The sequence below is a fragment of the Condylostylus longicornis genome, unplaced genomic scaffold (genome assembly GCF_029603195.1).
Source record: "Condylostylus longicornis isolate FDR11 unplaced genomic scaffold, ASM2960319v2 ptg000036l, whole genome shotgun sequence".
In the NCBI taxonomy this organism is placed as follows: Eukaryota; Metazoa; Arthropoda; class Insecta; order Diptera; family Dolichopodidae; genus Condylostylus; species Condylostylus longicornis.
Window position 1 is genome coordinate 896,555 of NW_026578005.1, and position 19,633 is coordinate 916,187.

At 23.5% G+C, this 19,633-nt stretch overlaps 1 protein-coding gene across 2 annotated transcripts in view; it reads right to left on the reverse strand.

Moving 5' to 3' along the window:
* Positions 1-2,943: 2,943 nt before the first annotated feature.
* Positions 2,944-19,633, reverse strand: part of LOC129608794 (mushroom body large-type Kenyon cell-specific protein 1) — a 114,111-nt gene continuing 97,421 nt past the window's right edge. The window contains exon 7 of one of the 2 annotated variants that reach the window (XM_055520525.1): positions 2,944-6,382. In XM_055520525.1, the coding sequence (XP_055376500.1) occupies positions 3,382-6,382 (3,001 nt within the window). In that variant the 3' untranslated portion in view covers positions 2,944-3,381. The remainder of the gene's footprint in view (positions 6,383-19,633) is intronic. The other variant, XM_055520526.1, reaches the window with a different exon arrangement.

Below are 19,633 nucleotides of genomic sequence, written 5' to 3' on the forward strand. Positions count from 1 at the left end.
TATTAAATGTATTCTTTATGAATATTTATATATGTTTGTGATAATAAAGCAAAATTAATAATTTAAAATCATTTTTAAAATTTTTTTTAATTAAAATCCAGCTTGTAAAATTAAATTCAAGCTATTTATTTCAAATTAACCAAAATTTTCCAAATCATAGTATAATTTTTCAAAAAATATTTTATAATTTATTTTGGCAACTCAAAAAGAGGAATCAAAAATATCGTAATATTTCTATTTTATGCTACTTAGGCAGTTTTGCTTTATATTTAAAATTATTTAATTATATTGTATCATATTGAAATAATTTATTTATATTAAATTAATAAAATAATATTTATTTATATAAAATAAACTCTCATTAACGTATATTAATTATATTATTTAAAATATATTTTATTATTAAAATATTGTCATCTAGTATAATTTATAATGCAAGTTTAGAGACTATTGTAATTTTTATTTTATTATGTAGGTATATCAAATTAATAAATTTTTTTTTTGTTTTTTTTTTGGTTTGCTATAGAATTGAGTTATTGATTTGTTGTTTTTTGTTGATCGTTTATATTGTTGATAAGATTTATAAGAAATTAAATATAACAGAATTGTATTTTTTGTAAAACAAAAAATTTCAAATTAAATAATAAATTTGTTTTTTTTTTTTTTTATTACTATTTTATTTCCTGTTATTTTTGGGCTATTGCACTGTTTGTCTATTGTTTTTTTTTATTATTTTTGTTGATTGAATAATATAATATATTGTTGGTTGATTGTATATGGTTGTTTGTTTACTGCTATTGTTTTGTTTGTTGATTGATTTTATTAAATATTTCACCTGTTTGATTTTAAATTGATTATTTTTTAAGTTTATACTTAATAAAATTAAATAAAAAATTTTTCTTTATTGATAACTAAAAACACATAAAAATAAAAGGATTTAAATGGAAATGAAAAAAATAAAAATATGTTATTGAGAAAATGACTTTCAAGTGTAAATATTTTTGTATGAATTTGTAAAATATTTAATAATTATAAGGAAAAATTATATTTGTGGAAGTTGAAAAATTTGAATAAGCTTTAAGAGTAATTTTTGAAATGGATTCACATTTTCAAGAAAGATTACAGTGAATTACTTTTTTAATGTTAGAGGAAGAAAATTTTAGAAATTTAAGGCAATGAATGATATGATAAAACGGATAAAAGTGAATTACTCATATGGACAAGAGTGGGAACTGTCGGAGAATATCTTACTCAGTAACACAAAATTAGGTAATGTTTTAAAATTTGAGAATGAATGAAGGAAGAAAATAATATGAAGGAATTGGACGGGAATTATATAGTTTACGGATACAAATATATTATACACTTTAAGTAATTTTCTGTAAAAGAGAGAAATTGTTTAAGAGAGAGTTAAAAATAAAATAAGAACGAGTAATTATAATAGTTTTTTTAACATGTAAAATAAAATTAATTATTTGATAATCAAAATGCAAAACAAAGAAAAAAAAATTCCTACTAATTATGAAAAAAAAAACTGCAAAAAATTCCAAAAAAAAAAAGTAAGTAATATTTTAAAATATTGATTAAATTTTTAACTATTTCTTATATACATATGTGTGTATATATTGTAATATTGTAAGAATTTATTGAATGATATTTTATTGTTTTGTTTTGTTTTTTGTTAAATTAAAGTTTTATTATTTTATTGATATTATTTTTTTTTTTGGTTGGTGTATTTATTTTTATTTGTTTATTTTTTTTTTTTGGATTTTTATTTTATTGTATTTTTTGTACAAGTGCCTATTTGTCGATTGTCAAAAAACTAAATAAAAATATATAACTTTTCTGTGTATTTTTTATGGTAATTTTTGTTTTCTTTATATTAGTTTCAAATTTTAACCTATTTATTCCATTTTTACTCTAATAATATTATTATTTTTTTGTTTTTCTATATGTATATTTTTTTTGTGTTTGTTTAAATTATATTCAAAGTTATATATTATATAATTAAATTTAGGTTTTTGTTACTCAATATTTTTTATATGTTTTTTAGCTGTGTATAACTTATGTTTGTATACTTGTTATATTTTTTTGTATTTTTCAATTACAAATCTTAAATAAAATTTTATATGTTTTTATAATAATTTTTTTTTTATTTAATTTTTGTTTAATTTTTTTTTTTTTTTTGGTTAAACACATTTTTATATGTTTTGTTTGTTTGATTTTTGTTTCTTTAAAAATTAATATTTGTTATTTCTTTTAATATTTTTTTTTTTGTTTTTGTATTTTGTTTTCATCTATATATATACATATTGTTTTTCTGTTTGCGGTTTTATAATTCAGTTATATTTTTTGTTTTTTTTTGTAGTGGGTACATATTGATTGATTTTTATTTTATATACTGATAATATTTAAATTTTAATTACTAAAATTTTGACTGTTTATGAATTATGGTTGCTCCAAGTGTATAAATATTTTTTGTAATTTATATAGTTATAATATTCCTACATAATTACATTATAGCGGTTTTATAACGTGTTTTATGCAAAGATTTTATGATAATGAAGTTGATGGTGTTTTTGTTTTCTTCTACTTTTTGCATTTGTATATTGAACATTAATTTCTTTTGGATTTTTAAAATACTTCATTAGTATGAATGTACGAAAATAGTTAATATTTATTTTGTTTAAAAAAATAATTAAATAAGTAAATTGAAATACAATTAATTTTAAATTTTTATTTTTTTTTCAGTACAATTCACTAAAAAAATTCAAAAAATTTTGATCTGACTTTTTTTTGTCGTTTCACTTTAATAATAAAATGAAGAGGACAAGCGCAAACCAAAAAATTAAAATTTGCCGATATATGGTATTTGTTTACAAAGAGAAAATTATAAAGTATGTATATATAATGATGTAATCCGTATTATATGCAGTAAAATGCCAATTACCTATATAATAATACCAATATTAAATTTAATTATCATCATATTATGAAGTTTTATAAATTATCTTTAGAAAAATACAAAATGAAATGGTGATAATTTTACAAGTTTTGTAGGTATAAATATTTTTTTAATTTTATATTAATTGATAATTTGGGTTTAATTAAAAATAAATAACAATTGGATAATATTGCAACTTCTAAATTATTTTAATATTTATTCTTTATTCCAAAATGTAAGTCAGATCAAAAAATTTGTTTTTATTAATTTGCGAAAAGTTTTCATTTAATATTTCTTTTGTTACTTTCAACTATTAAATATATGTATATTAAAATAAAAACATAAAATAAAATAACCATCATAAATATTTTCATATAATTAGAATTAAATTAACCGCCAACAAGAACTAAATTTGTATGCCTATACGTTAGTTTTCTCTATAAATTTTCATCTGTTTCAGATTTTATAAGACCTAGCTTACTTTTAAGAATAAGATCATCACTTGGAATAATACTTCTACTGTCTTTATTTACTATTTCACTATTATCAGTTCTTATATTACTACTACCTGTACCACTTTCAATATTGTTACCATTTAAATCTTCTAAGGCAACCGAATGACTAATATTGATCGATCCAGTAGAATTTCTATTATCCTGATCTAATGATGATGTGGATGTATTTGTGTGATGTCTTTGTGATATTGTTGAATCTGTTATGTGATGTACATTTTGATGTTCATTTGTTTCAGTTTTAATCATAATACCCTCTAGGCGGGCTTTAATTAAACTATCCGCAGGTGATGATGATTCTTTTATTATTTTTACATCAGAACTTGAATCATTATCATCATTTATGGAATTGCGTTTCGAATGATGATGTAAATCACGATCAATTATTATGCTATTTCCTAATAAAGCAGTTGACGATGATTGAAGTGTCGGAGAAATTGAACGTTCTCGTTTTATATTAATCACAGGATAACTATTTGGACTGGCTGATCTCTTATTACTTGTTAAAGCATTTACTAATGCATGCGAATGAATTTCAGAGGATGAAGATGATGATGATGGTGTCGAACCTCCTAGTGTGTTGGACGTTGACAGAAGTGGAGGTTTTGTATTTTTTATTAATTGGTCAAATAATGCTCCATGAGGTATATCATTATTTGATTTTCGGTCTAACGTTTGCCTAATAATGCCATCTAAAAACGAACCATTAGCATTACCACTGTCATACAAACTTTGGGCGATTTCACGAGCTGTTTTAAGAGGCACATTTGATGAATTGTTATTATTAAGATTATTACTATTACTGCTATTTAAAGTGGGATTATTGCCACTTAACGAAGGGGATTTACTACTATTACTTGTAACAGTATTTAATCTTGATTCCTCATGGAAACGCTGAATCATTTGCGTTGCAAGGAAACTATCAGTATTTGGGGAAAATGGGTTTGGTTGTAGTCCGGGTGAAGTGGCAGTTGAATTTCCTGATGATCCATTACCAGGCCCAGTTGACGCAGTTCGACTGGTCGGCGAAAATTCCATTGGTAAAGGATTAAAACTAGCGGCTGCAGCTGCAGAATGTTGCCAAAACAAATGCGGCGCAGCATATTGTAATTGTGCTGTTAAGCCTGGATCGAATATAGATACTTTCATACCATTAGGAGATGTATTTGGGAATGGTGATGTTTGATTTGGTTTTAGAGCTGTTTTTTGTTGCTGATGTCCAACAGAAGTTTTTAATTTATCTATATTATTAACAGCCGCCAAACCTGGAATGTTTGAATGTTTTGAATTAACAGTGGATGACGTATTACTGCTACTACTGCCATCCAAAGGTTGTGGTTTTGGTTCACGCTTCCTAGGTCGCATTAAATGTCTTTCTTTGACTTTATACTCTAATGTTGAATGTGGTACACCGTAATAGCTACCTGCTCGATGTACGGACATTTCACCACGTTGCACAGCCTTAACAGCTTCAGTTAAGCTATCACGATCATAATTGCGATATTTACCACGTTTTGGTCTTGTACCTTTACCAGCTGCACATTGATTTGCAGCATTTTGATAATTATTTAATAAATTTGGGGTGGCAGCGAACTTTGTTATATCAGTACCACCAATATTTTTGATTACTGATATACTCGCCCTTTTCCCGAATTGCTCGTTTAAATCGTTATAATGTGATGCTTTACCCAAACTATTATCTTTAATACTTTGTTGATTGAAACGATTTAAACTATTTGCGATGATTTCACGCATTGATACACCTGGGGGTGATTGTGATTCACTATTTTGTCGTAATAACGGTGGTGATATTCCAGGTAAACTATTTGGTTGATGTGGACTTCTTGATAATATTGGAGGAATATGATGTGTAGATGCTGATGACGGTGAAATTTGATTTTGATCGCAACTTTTCATCGATGAAGCCGTCGATGATGAAGATGCAGGTACTACAACTGGTTTGAAGGACGGAATTTTTAATATGACACCATCTTCATTTGTTTCATTTATATCGATTGATGACCCAGTTTCTGGTGTATCAGACTTTGGTAAACGAGCTGGATGATGATGTTGATGATGCATTTGTTCCAGTTGTTGCTGATGTTTAACATCTTGTAATAATTGCGTTTGATCAATCAAAGATTTTTCATTATTTAGACTTTCTCGATTGTTAGCATCATTCGATTGATTCGACAATTTTTTTAATAATTCTTCCTGTTGTAATTTTAAAACATTTAACAAATCTCGTATCGCTGTAGGATCGTTACTTGCCGGGTTAAATAAACTAGCTAAATGGGCTAAAGCAGCACTAGCATTACTATTACCAGTTAACGATCCAGATAATAATAAAGTTTGTAATAACAAACTTGGATCTAACCAATTTGTTCCGATTGGCGGTGTTTGAGATGGCTGTGATGATATATTTTTATTTTGTGCTGCAGCAGCTGTACTGGTAGGCTTTACTGTTGTAGTCGCCGTTACAACTGTATCCAAAGGTGTTGATGGTTTAATTTGTTCATCACTTGAACTAGCACCACCACTACTATTATTTATTTTTCTACATTTTTGTAAGGCTGTATGGTCATAGCGTGAAGGATGCTCTTGATCAGATAACAAGGAACTTTCCAATAGTTTATCACCGCTGACTTCATCATCCGATAGACCTATTTTATCGGTATCGTCATTTTCATTATCATCATCGTCAGCATCGAATATGTGCATTGATGATGGCGTTGAAGTTTCACGCCGTTGTTCAGAGGCAATTTTATAAACTTTGTTACGCAGTGTTGAACGTGGTATACCATAAACTACAGCAGCTCGCCGTGTTCCTAATTTACCGCTCATAATATCTTGTAGAGCATTTTGTAACTCTTCTTCGGTATACGTTCGACGATTAGCAACAACTGGGTTTATACGAGGTTTGTGTCTGTAATAAAAATATTTTAGAAAATTATACTTTATGTTAATATATGTATGTATAAGTTTGTTTTTGAATTTTTTGTTTGTTTTCATTTCGCGACAACAAACAATAAAGATATATCAGGTTGGTACATTCTTACTTTCAAAAGTTGTAAAATTATAATAATTATTGAAAGTTGTTGTAGTGACCACTTACTGATATACAACATTAAAAAAAGTAAAATAGGGAAAAATTCTATTCAGTTTCAATCAACTTTTTAATTACACGGTACCTACAATTATGTGATTATATCTATATGCATGTATAGTTAGTAAAAATTAAAAAAGAAAAATAAACAAACTTCCCACCATCCTTTTTGACAACTACCTACTGTTTTCACCTATAGAAAGTTTATAGAATTTTTAATTTACGATGTTTTATATGTTTCTATATAGAACGTAAGAAATGAAAAACAGTACACATAAAAACTTTTTTTTTCAGAAAATTTATTTTAGGGAAATATATAGATTCATTAAAATTATTTTTTTCCTTACGCATTAAATTTTTATTAAAGTGCATGCCTCAATATACATACGTGTGAACAAAGTTATGTTAGTAGGTATGTAAAATTTGAAATACTAAATATGTTTACATAGAAATATTAAAATAGAAGGAACAAAAAAACAAAACAAAAAAAAAAAAAATGAAAAAAATAGAAAAAACTTTCCCCAGCGTGTATCTTTAATCAACGCACCTTAAATGTATTGACTTTAAAGTTTGTTATTATTTTACATACATGTACATACTCGTATACAAATAAAATTATATGTATAAAGAATTTTTTTCACAAATAAAGGTATAATAAGGTGTTCTAGTGATTTTGTTATTTTGCTATTGTTGGTGTACATATGCAATTTCTTTCTGAAAAGATAATAATTTTCACGCAATAAATAAAACAAAAATAAAATAGTTCAAATTAATGCCATCAAGGTTGAATGACCTAACAATTTATTTTATAAACATATGTTTGTATGCATATATGTAAATATTATATAGTGTAAAAGCTAAAAATAGCTTCTGGATAATGAATATTAATTTTTAAACACATACACATACATATTATGTATAATTATACCTATCATGTATGTATACATGTATGTTTTTCTTATATGCAAAATTCTAGTATTAATATACATACATATATATGTATGCTTGTTAACATATTTTAAAATATGGTTAATATGTTGACGTTTCCATCTTATATTTATTGATTTAATATTAAAATTATAGAAAGAATTGAATTTGATAGACAACTTCGCTTTCCCTTGTTAAAAAAATTCTACAACACTATTGTTAAATAGAAATTGTGTTATTTATTAAATTAACGCGTTATATGAAAAAAAAATAAAAACCTGCATAATTGTTATACAAATTTTATCGATTTTTGGGAAAAATATTCTCTAAAATAGTATTTCAACTAATTAAAATAAAACGTATACCAAAAAAGAAGCTGTCGTACGATCAAACTTCGGCCTTGTTTCTTATCTATCAAGTGTAAAATATTTTATTGTAATTAAAATATGTGCAACTAATTTGTGTAAATGTGATAAAACTTCAGTAATGCATTTTCTCCTAAACCATAATTTTTATTATTTGACAATCATTTGCAATATAAATTTTACGACAGTTGAAATCAATCGATAACAGTAAAGCATTTTATTAATTTTTCACAATCATATCCACATATGTACAAACATACTTACATACAAAAACTTAAAATAAATGTAAATGCAAAAACAAAAACTAGCGGATTAAATTAATCATCGCTAAGTTAAAAAAAAGAAACGGCGATATTTTGATTAAAAATTTTTTTTTATATTTGGGTCATTTTGTTCATATACATATGTATTGTTTTCCGTTATTTTATTGATTAAAAGATTATACTTTTAATAATAAAAAAAAAACAGAATTAAAAATTAAAGAGTAAAAAAAATAAATAAATTTAATAGGTAAACAAAATTAAAAAAAAAAAACTCTCAATAAATTTAATATGGAACAAGTAATTTTGTAAATGCTTCGTTCAAGACGAAGGAATGCCAAAAAGTATGTTAACTTGTTCTTTTAAAGTAGAACATAATTTTCTGATGGCAAGTTAGTTTGTCATAGTTTACAGAAAACGGTTCGAGAATTACTGGTTCTTTCTTACCTTCAGTATTGGGTTAGAATTTTAAAACAGAATTAGAATAAAAATTGTTTAAAAACATTTATTACCTCTACGAGCGAATGTTCGAAATACATACAGAAATTGAGTTGGGCTAGAGGGATGTCTATCCATTATTATTAATAGATATTACCGCGATAAGCTATCATATAATTTTAAACATAACTTGGTCATATTTCGGACTCTATAAGCTAACACTGTTCAAATTTTGCATAAATTGAGCTTAGCAATTTGGCGGTATTCTTATAAAATTTTGTTGTGCATTGCTGTTGTACAAATCAAACATTGTCGTATTCCAAAACCTGTAGAAAATGCAATAGTCATTTTAATCCTAAAAAATATTCGTACAGATATCATAGAGTTAATAGATCAACTCTATCTTTTTTCGTTGTCCCACAAGTTTTATTTTTTTTACAGTATGGAAAATTCATACTAAATTTTATTTATCGCGGTTGAATTGCAAAAGTCACAGTTTGTTTACTAAAACTGCGTAACAAAAAAAAAAAAAAACAGCCGAATGCGATTTGATTTCGTGCAAATTGAAAAAGGAAACCTTTTCATTATTTACTTTTTTTATATACACATACATATACATACATATATGTAGTTGAAGTAAAAAAAATTTTTTTTCTTCGTGTTTTTTAAATTGAGAGTTGCTCGTTTTTGATAACACTTTATCAAAATTAAACCAATAAACAAAATATAAATAAAAAGTAAATATGAAGAAAGAAATAGACAATAATAATTTTCAGAAATGAAAAGTGCAATTTTGAGTATTAGTATTTAATATTAAATTATAAAATATAAAAATTAATATAATTATTTGGTGTTGATAAGATAAAATATAAAAAAAAATATTTTATTAATTTATAATGTTGAATGCACTTGATATTTGTGTGTACTCGAGAATATAGCAAAAAAAACCAAGCGAATATGGTTAGAAATAAAGTAATTATAGTTGAGCTGTGAAAATTGTCTCCATAAAAAGGTTTTACCTATACCCATATTATCTATACGCAATAGTATGTATATACAGTAATGTATTAAGAAACAAGACGTCCTGTACATACACAATCGAACTTTTAATTATGTAATGTTTTATGTGTTGCTTAGCTGCGTATAATAGAACACCAAATATTAGAACTCCTATATATATTATAGGAGTTCAATGCCCCATAATATATTCAATACTCCGCTTGAATATATTATGGGGCATTTTCCGTTTTCACGCCTTTCCTTCTTGAGTTATAAGACATCAAAGTTGGTTTTTTTGAAAACTCTCCGATTTTAACATTTCTGCTTATAAATCAGATATGAAAGCAAAAGCTAGTTTGATACATTTATGTTAAAGTTAATGAAATGCCTGGGTTGGACCCCGACTTTCTTTGGAGAGATTGAAGTGCCGCTGTCGTCGTCATGAAATATTATATTACACGAAATTCTCTTTAAAAATACCAAAATTAAATTGTCTACAAAACTCGTTTAGATGCACAAATTTAATTTTATTGAAGTTTCTTATATTTTGTCTGTTTTCATATAATATTCGCAGCGAAATTCTTTGTTATCTTTTCTTATACTTAAAAAAATTTTTATATAAATATTTTATTAAAATCTAATGAATTCTTTATAAAAAGTAAGAATAATTGAACGACGAAACAGAAATTTATTTTTTCTTTATACAGTATAACATATGTATACATATACGCAAAAAAGTTAGTAAATATCTTTAAAATAATTAACATACATACATACATGCATAATATCCACATATGTATTCATGATATAAACGTATAACATATATTAAATTGTGTATGCGTATGTGCATACTAAATTTTTTATATAAAATACTTGTATTAAATAATATAAATTCTTTTTTTTTTAATTTAGAGCAAGGACATTAAAAAATAAATAAAACAAAATATAATACAAAACAGAAAGAAAAAAATCCATTTTTTAATTTTATGTTCCTTTAATAGCACCCAACGATCTCCCAAAATAAAAACACCAAAAGAATTATGACAATTTATACCGACTACTCCATATGGAAATTTAAGAATTTTGAAGTATTGTAAGCAAAACTATGAGTGGAGGATAAGAATACGGTTTATAACAATAATTTTAATAATTCAAATATTTTACAAGTTTTTTGTAAATTATTGTACAATAAAAATGTGCATAGTTAATTTTATGACCAAATTTATATTCAACCATTTAAGCAACAAAAAATTCATGTTAGCTTTTATATTTTGACAATCCCTCATTTCTTTAAGTTATTTTCTCTTATTGTTTGATATATTGTGCTCATTTAATTTTGGGAATATTGGAAGAAAAACAAATTTGTTTGCTAAATAATTTTTATGAATTCACAAATTTTGGTCCAATAATAATTTGATAACTATAATTTGGTTAGTTTACTGTCACTATCCCGTGGTCTTTAATTCGTCATTGAGCGCACAATTGCAGCTCGGAAAAATAATTTTCGTAAGAATTTTTTTTTTTTTAAGATAAAGAAAATCTTAACAATTTAATTATTAAAATGTAACAATTTAATTATTAAATTTGGTTAAGCTTAGATGTAAAGTTCTTCAATAAGGTTCGACATTAACTTTTAAATTTGATTTCAAAACCACACCTTAAAATTGTTCGAAAACTAAAATGATAGAACTACTTTTTGTTTTGGAAAATTTTTGGCCTTGATTACTAAAATATTCAAATAAGCATTTGAAATCGATTTTTTCAAAACAAATTTTTGCCCAAAAATAAATTAATTTTCTATTTTTACTTTGGCATGTAGCGTACACGACGATGGTAAAAACATAGAAAAATATAAAAAAAAAATAAGAGAAAATAACTATAAAAAAATGACAGAAAAAAAAATAGAAAAAAAAAAACGCAGAAATAAAACTAAACCACAAAAACTAAAATATCCTTGCATTCCTTCTACTGAAAAACAAAAATATAATTTGCTTTCATTTTATTTTTTGTTGTTTTTATTTTTCGCTTTTTTTTTATCATGGTATACGTCGTATATTTTTAAGAGAAGAAGGATTCAAGATTAATACTCGTATTCTATGAATTTGTGTGTAAGTAAAGAAGTAGACTATAGGAAATGATGGTTGAATGGTTGGTTGGTTAGAGGGTTGCTTTTCAAAAAAAAAAAAAAAATAAAAAAAGGAAATTTTTTATTAATTTTCAATACATAAATTTTATCAAGGAAGAATGAAAAAAAAATTGCAAAAAAAAAGCGAGATAATAAAAATTCATAGAAAAAATTGTAAAATTTTTTTTTTCTCTATTTTTCTTACGCTCTTAGTTGAAATTAAACTATGTGTACGAATGTTTGTATTCTTAATGTAAATATGTATGTATATGTATGTATATCTGTTTTAATTATGTATCATATAGTTTATATATTTATATGCGGTGTACAATATACATATACATGCCTACATTAAATATGTAGTTCACTTAATAATAAATGAAGATAAGAAGAAAAAAAAAATCCTAGACAAACTTTGATAGTTAAAAAGGACGAAAAATGTAGGAAAAAAAAATTCTCGTATATTTTTTCCTTTTTTATTTTATTTAGTTTTTGTTTTTTTTAAATATTTTTGTTATTCTGTCAAAAACAAGAACGAAAAAATAAAAATAGAAGACAATAAAGGAAAGGAAAAAACAGACAAAATTTGGAGCAAGCGCAATACTGTCACATTCAACAGGCTGACACTATCCTTTCTTACTGCTGTCTGGTCGTATTTCTTTTTTAATTTTTTTTTTTCATTATTTACAATTTATTTTCTTTTCCTTTTTTCTTTTATATTGCTGTTCTCGGATTATTTTTTTTTTTACTTTCGTATTTTGTGTATTTTTCTTTTGTGTTTTTTTTTGTGTAATTTTTGTAAACCAAAAGTGTATGAAAAAAAAACGTTTTGTATGTTTTTTTTTGTTTTTTATTTTTTATTCTCTTTTGTCTTAGGTATTGTCTTTAAACATATACCAACAAACTTTTATATTTACTTTTAATATACATGCATTTTTTTATTACTTATATATAGAAATATAAATATTTTTTTTTCGTATTTTAATATAGAAAAACATATAAAAAATAAAAAAAAATAAGACAAAAATATGAGAAGAAAAGAAAAAAAATATCCTTTTCGCATTGTATACAATTGCATTTAGGGAATTTTATATAGTGCAACATGATTTTTCTTCTACTTTTTTTGTTTTTTTGTTATTTTTCTTCTATATTTTGATGACATACATTAAGGGACACAAACTGTATATAATAATAATTTATAAAATATATTTCTGCTCATGATATATACATATATATATATATATATATATTATGTACATTGTAAGGACATTATTGTAAGGATAGTTTTAGTTTTCGCTTTTGTTATTGTTATTATTTTTCTTTTGTTATATTTTGTGTGCGCTGTTTTTGTATATATACAGATATATATATATATATAAACCAAAAACAAAATGCATTAAGAAAATGCAAAAAATAAAATATATTTGTAGTTATATTGTATTTGATATAATCAGAAAAAAACAAACGAAAACGAAAAATAAAAGAACAAAAATTGAAAAGAAAATCTTTAAGAATATCCTGGACAAATAATACACGTATTTATATACATGTCGTCTTCATTGTAAATACACTTTTTTGGCGTCTATTGCTGTAACTAAATAATATGCATAATAATCTATGTGTATAAACTTTTAATATGTATATACTAGATATGTATTTTTATATATATATAAAGAAATTTTGTAAATTCATAATATATATACACATAATATATACACATAATATATATCAATATAACATATATATACACATGGTTATATACTGTTAAAAAATATTTAAATTCATGTACACATATATGATGTCTGAAAAGGATCTATTATTAAGAAACAAGTAGCTTAAATTTAACATATATGTACTCAAAATAGTTATGAAAAATATACGAATGACATAAATGCAACGTATAGACAAATACATACATATATACATGGAGATGATATGCGTATATTTCAATATTCTATAATAAATAAACAAACATTTTGTCGTCTATATCAAATATATATATATATATATCAAAACAAATATATATAAATATATATGTTTTGATACTTATATATCAAACATCAGTTTTGATCATAAAAATATTATGAGTGTAAAATGATGTCACATTGATATTAAGAAAAGAAGAAACTAAGAAAATAAGATGAAATTTGTTATTAAATTGTGGTTTACTAAGATAAAAATTATACCAGCTTGTTAAATTTTGTTAAATTTATGGAAAAAACAGTCTTCTTGTATATATATATGTATATATATATATATATATATATATATATATATATATATATATATATATATATTTACATGTATCAGACAATATATATGTAGTGTCATGTATAATATGTGCATATATATGTATATATATATATTAAAACAAAAATGAAAATAATAAGGAAAATAGTTAAGAGGAAGACCAAAGAAAATTATAGCTTTTAATAATATATATATATACCTTGTTTTATACAAGAATGTATAATTGTATGTGTTCTGTATAAGTTTCTTTAATGTAGAGAGAAAGAGAGAGAGAGAGAGAGGGAGAAGAAAAAAAATTTATAAGTGCGTCTAAGTTTTTTTATTAATGTTTTTCCTCTTTTTGTTTTTGCTGTAAAATGATAAGAATTAAAAAGGTTGAATAAATCGCTCTATCGTTCTATAATTAAATAAATTTTTTTTTGTTTATTTCGTTTTTCATCTTTTTTTTTATATTTTTAAAATGTTTAATAAAGAAATTATTTTTATTTTATTCTCCTTCTTTTCATTTTTACTAAGAAATTTAAGATTTCAACTTTAAAAATATAAAAACATTGATGATAGAAATATTAAAAGGGAAAATATAAATATCATGTTTTTCTTTAATTTTTTACTTTTTAAATACAAAATTTTTATTTAAAATTTAAAATAAATTCTATACCTACATACATAGTAAATAAATTTCTGATATGACTCTTTAATATCTCAAAGATTTCATGTAATTTTATAAGTTCTACGAATTTAATATTTTAATTTTGTTTATTTTATTCGGAAAAAAAATTATTTAGAAATTATTTCGAATACTATTTAAAAATAAAGAAAATTTAAGAATTAATTTTGTGAGTTTAAGAGATATAAGCGTTCTCAACAAATAAACATATTTAAAATTACAATACAAACTGAAATAGAATATATTTGGCTATAATATTTTTGTAAAGCTAAGGTAATTAAATTGATAAATAGATTCTTAATTTTAACAATTTATTAAAAAAGTTATAACATGTGACAAATCTATTAATTATGGCTAAAATTTTCATTTAAATTCGGTGATTTTCTTTCAATTTACTATTACTCAATTTTAGAGTTAAGTTACCGGATTAGAATGAGTAATTTTCTTTTAAAATAAAATTAAATAAAAATGAAAGTTATATTTTGTTAGTGATATAAATTATTTAAGGTAATTAATATAAAATTTTTTAAATTAGAATATCATGAAAATTTAGAAATATATAAAATTGCATATTTCTGGGCGAATTATAATATTTTAATTTAAATTTTTTACCTATTTCTAAAAAAATATATTCACAAACGATTTTAACATTAGTTTATTAAAAAAATAATAAAACTACTTCAGTTAACATTTTGAAAAATTTAATGAAATTGAAAATTTACAGCTTATTTAATTTGTCATATTACACATTAATTTTTCGAAAGTTGTTAAAAGAAATTTATTAAAATTTTTAAAATCACATAACGTTTTTAGATGAGTATTGGCATACTGATTACTTTATTAAAATAATAATGTCACACTTTACTGGTGAAATAGTAGCGCTGATGGTCAAAGAAGATTTTCTAATATTTTATTTATTTCTTAATTAGGTATACGTGGACGTAATACCCTTTATTCTCAAGTTGAGTAATATAGAAGTGTTAGTCAATAGATTTGACTAATATTACTGTAAAAACAATATAAAATGTTAATACAGAGTCTAAATTTTTTTGCATCGAATTCAGGGTAGCTTTAAATCATGAATCAAATTCAAATATCAATAATTGGAAACATCAATCATCAAAAAATTGGACTTGGATTTATTAAGAATTTGAGTACACGAATTTAATATATATGGTTTTTTAAAATAAAATATGTATTAAAATTTATTTAATTAATGGCCAAAAAGAAAAATTCAATTACCCTGACTTTTATTTTCCTCAATTTAAAAATAGAGTGTAGCTATTTACGTATATCATTCAAAACTCTCAAATATATGCACATAATATAGCAATTTCGTATTTATTTTAATAATAAATTAAAATGCCTGTTTCTAAGATCTACGATAAAATTTTAAATATAAAAAATATATGTATAGGTACACGAAATAACAAAGAAGAACTTAAAAAAAAATCATGATGTTTGGAAATCTCTAGACCATAAAAATTTTTAGCACATACCTAGATAAAGAAAATAGGTGTTATTATCAAAAATCCGAGTTAAAATTGCCAAAAAAATAACAAAAAATAAAAAAAACATTCACCAAATGAGAAATTTATTATTTAATAATTAAATTCATATATGCATGTATATATATTGCAGGCTACAGTGTAAACCAAAACTTCACACATCCGACCTCCCGGGACATTAAAAAAATAAAAAATTGAAATAAAAAACACTCGTCATTATTTTATATTCTCATGCTTTCAACTTAATCTGAACAATGCAATTATGCAATTATAAAACATTATTACACACATTATATTATGTATGAATGTGTACACTCATTTATACACGTGCATAATGTATAAAAATCTATAAACGTATAAAATATGTACATAACATTTTAAATATTTTGACAGTTTTTAATAAAGGATAAATATTTAATGAAAAAAAATGGAAAACAATAAAAAAAAAAATGAATTATAAAATGTTTAGCTCCGACGAAAATTATTAAAAAATAAAAGGCTTTTGAAATATTAATGTTATAAGAGAAAAAAAAATATACAACAAGAATAGCAGCAGCAACAGCAACAGCAACATTTACCATTCTCATTACTTTCATGTGACATTAATTTTTCATACACAAACACTTATGTAAACTTATTTGTGCATAATTTTGGTTTTTGTTTATGTTCACTTTTTTTTTTTTAATAATTATTGTCACCTCTGCAATTTTGTTTTAAATTTTGATTTATTGTTTTAATTTTTTTATTTTTTTTTTTGCAAATTTAACAATTTTTTTTTACGGGTTTTAAAAAGGATTATAAAAAAACAACAAATTTTTAAGCCAAACATATGTACAAATGTGTAGATCTACATGGATGTCAAAAAATGGAAAATGATCAAATGTATTTTTGAAAGTTTGGTGTTAAAATCTGAGACAAAAATTTTAAATTTGCAAAAATGACTTTTTTTTCATAAAATTTGAGAATAACTATATCTCTTCAGGTTTCCGGGGTATAAAATTTTTTGAAAATAGTTCAGAATGGCTGTAAGAGAGGAAAAAAAATGGGAAAATTTCAAAATTAACTTTTTGCACTTGATGACTTTTCACTATATACATAATACGATAATATTGCACATAGTAAAATAATTAAGTAAAATTACACTGAAATACGTAAAGTCGATTGAAAGTGAGTTGATGTTGCAAATTATAATTTGTTTTACATTATTTCTAAACCTTTATATAAAATAAACTTATTTGAATACACATGGAAATTTTGCAAGATTTTCAAATTAAAATAAATTTTGTTAAAATGAATAAAATTTTTATTAATAGTAAGCTTGTTGTAACTTGGGCTTTAAAATTTTCAAAAAGTTGCGACTTTTTTATATAATTATGACTTCTAATCAAATTGGTGTGTATATTGCATATTATTTACAAGAATACAGATTGAATTGAGTGGCATTTAAATATTAATGAAATTAATATGAAATGCTGTTAGCCCATTTTGCTCTGTTAATGTACCGCCGAATTACCCGAACAACTTCAAATTATCGAAGAAGTAGATTACTAATCATTTAACTGTTAATTATACTGAAATTCGGCTTTTAAAACAAATTCTTTTTCCAACTTTTAGTTTTAACACGGTTAGGTAAAATTATTAATTTTGTGTCTCTTTTCCATTTGGATTTATTTTTTATAAATTAAATTTTTTGCAAATTATTATTTGGCAAAAAGAAATGACAAAATACAAATAATATTAATAATGTTGTTTTTTAAGTGTGTTTCCCAAAAAAGTGAAAAAAAAAATGACAATAAAAATAAACAAAATCAAATTTTTTATGTTGTCTTCTCTTTATATTTAAATATAGCAAAAACAGCCTTATAGCATTGATAGCAACAAATTCATACACTCGTAGAATCATCAGAAAATTTGAATTTAAATAAAAGTTACTGTGTATGTACATAAGGTACAGATATGTGTATATATAAGGTATAGACATGAGTGAGTATAGGCGACATTTTTTATGAATAAATGCTTGATAATAATATAACTGTTCATTGAATTTTATGTGCACCTTTATGCATATTGTATTTTGTTTTTATTCCCGTTTTTTGTTTTTGTTAATTTTTTTAGTACATTTTAAATATATTAAAATGAGTGTATGTACCAAAAATAAATGTTAAAAAAAAATCGTATTATATTGGATATATTTATTTGTATGTTTGTTTGTATGCATACATATTATTTGTGTTAAATATGAGCATTATACGTCGCTCCGTTGAAATGTGTAATAATATTAGAGATGAAGAAAACAAAAACAAAATACCAAAAAAAAATTATAACATTTTGTTATTTTTTCGGTTTATTTTTTTTTTTTATATTTTTGATAATAATGTATGCAATTCTGGATTTTTTTTTTATTGTATCTCGCAATACTTAAAAAATGTATATACAAAAATAAATTGTTAAAAAAAACTGCAGTACAACAAAAAAAATATTAAAAATAATAATAATAAATAAGAAGAACAAAAACAATAAAAAGTGAGAATTGAAAAAGGAAAATCAGTAGCAGAAGCTGTATAGTAGCATCAACAATAACAACAAGAGAAAAAGAATAAAAACAACAATATAATAATAATAATAATAATATGTAATAATATAATAATGCAAGCAACAAGAGCAATATAGCAACAAAACAACAACCACCACGTCATAATGTAATATAATACATACAATTCAACATGAAAACGAGACAAAAGTAAAAGACATACGATGCATCCTTGTATATTTAAAAAAAAAAACAAGAAAAACAAAGCAAAAAACGAATGAACCCCATACTTATATTTTTTTTTTTTGAATTAAAAAAAAATAGATTTTTTTCTGTTGTTGTTGTTGTTGTAAGTGCATTTATCTTATACCCTTGTACCTCGTTTCTTCTCAAAAGGATATTATGTAAAATTTACATACCTATATGAATGCATATACATTATAAATAGCAAAACAAAAACGAAAATAAAAAAAACTGCATCCTTTCGATGCATTTTTGCGTACGATGTTGCACGAATTTTGTACATTCTTTTCACACAGAATGTAAAATTTCATTTTTTTTTTCATTTGCCAAAAGTCATCTACCTCAAAAATATGAGTAGGTATAGTAGAGTGTATGGAGAAAATAAAAAACAAAAAACAAAGAAAAACAAATACAAAAAATTAAGACGAAAAAAGTTGCTTTTTTGTTTTATTTTTTTTTTGCTTTTATTTTTTACGTGTATTTAGAGAATTTATGAGGTGATATATGCAAGAGGGTATAAATAGGATTATGGATTCTATTTTTTAATTTTTATATTTTTAAATTCACTTTTTGGAATTAAAAAATATTTCATTTTTAATAAGAAAAAAAAATTGTGTGTTGCATTTAAAATATTCTTGTGTTCGTTTGTAATGTCAATAAAATAAATTTTAATTTTTTTTGACTTGGTGTGAATTTTCTTGGTGGAATAGGTAAACTCTATGGATATCATACGAGATATTCATTCTTTGTTGCATAAAT